This window comes from Trichoplax adhaerens, genomic scaffold (genome assembly GCF_000150275.1).
Source record: "Trichoplax adhaerens TRIADscaffold_3685 genomic scaffold, whole genome shotgun sequence".
Taxonomy (NCBI): domain Eukaryota; kingdom Metazoa; phylum Placozoa; class Uniplacotomia; order Trichoplacea; family Trichoplacidae; genus Trichoplax; species Trichoplax adhaerens.
This window is the reverse complement of record NW_002062114.1, coordinates 1-1,168: the sequence shown is the minus strand read 5'-3', so window position 1 is coordinate 1,168 and position 1,168 is coordinate 1. Positions and strand designations below refer to the sequence as shown.

At 28.5% G+C, this 1,168-nt stretch overlaps 1 protein-coding gene across 1 annotated transcript; it reads right to left on the bottom strand.

Annotated features, from left to right (window-relative positions):
- Positions 1 to 55: 55 nt before the first annotated feature.
- TRIADDRAFT_62997 (uncharacterized protein) lies at positions 56 to 934 on the bottom strand (the record flags this gene model as incomplete). Its single annotated transcript, XM_002118992.1, has 1 exon — positions 56 to 934. One exon carries the CDS (start codon positions 932 to 934, stop codon positions 56 to 58), a length of 879 nt encoding a protein of 292 aa, XP_002119028.1.
- Positions 935 to 1,168: the final 234 nt, after the last annotated feature.

Sequence of the window (1,168 nt, the reverse complement as noted above, 5' to 3'; positions counted from 1 at the left end):
TATTACTTTATACCAGCACCCACTCCAATGCCAAGCACCATGAATAAATAATAGATTAACCATTGGATTGATTATTACTTATACATGGATTATTAATCTTTGCGTTAGACCATGATTTTGTGATTATTGTATTACTATCTTGTTTAACAATAACTCTACATGTTCTTGTAGGAGGATTTTCATTATCTGTTGGCTTGAACCCTTTAGCACAAGTGCCTTCCACAGGTATATCATTAATAATTAGTTTTTCATTATTAGGTATAGCTATAGGATTTTTATTTGATACTTGAAGTTTATCTCCTATTTTTATATTTAAATTACTTGCATCAAAGATTGCATTACCTAAAAAAGGAACCGTGACATTGTTTTTTCCACATCCGTCTTCCCCTATGATAAATCTGCATCCATTATGTAGTGTGCCAATAGGAAAATTTCCATTTAATATTCTATATGGTCCTTCATTAGAGTGAGATGGTATTACAGAAAAATTTTTCTTTAGTAAATCTTTGCTATAGCCTAAATATTTTAGTAAATTTTCATCAATAGGTAATGTATTTGAATTAATGCCCTTATTCTTTTCATCTCCATAAAGATAATTTTGCATGTCCATATAATCTGCTTTGAAATTCACAAATTGGTTTTTTAATGTATCATTGTTTTTGTAATCAGATATATCTGATAATTTAGTGCAGGTTTTTCCATCGGTTGATAAACATTTTTCATTTTCTAATCCCAAAGAAGAATCACATTTGCCTTGTAATTGATCTTGATCTGTATAGTCTTTATGACGGTCAAAGTGATCATCAGTAAAATCTATATAATCAGTTAAGGAAGACACATCATTTTTACCAAGCCTCATGTATTCTTCAGATATTTGATCGCAAATTATATCACCTTTACCATAAAAATTTGGCCAATTTGTTTCTAAATTCATGCATATTACATTTGTTTGTGACTTATTATTTTTTTCTTTATTTTGTTGATCAATAGTATAAATACCCCTGCAATATGATTTTTCTGCTTCATTATAAGTATCATCAGTGCTTTTATTGTTTTCTGATCCAAAATAACAATTAACTATATATTTATTAGGATCTTCTATAGGGGGAGGGTTGTTCTTAAAGTTATAGCAACTATAATTTCTATTACATGATTTTCTATCTCTTTT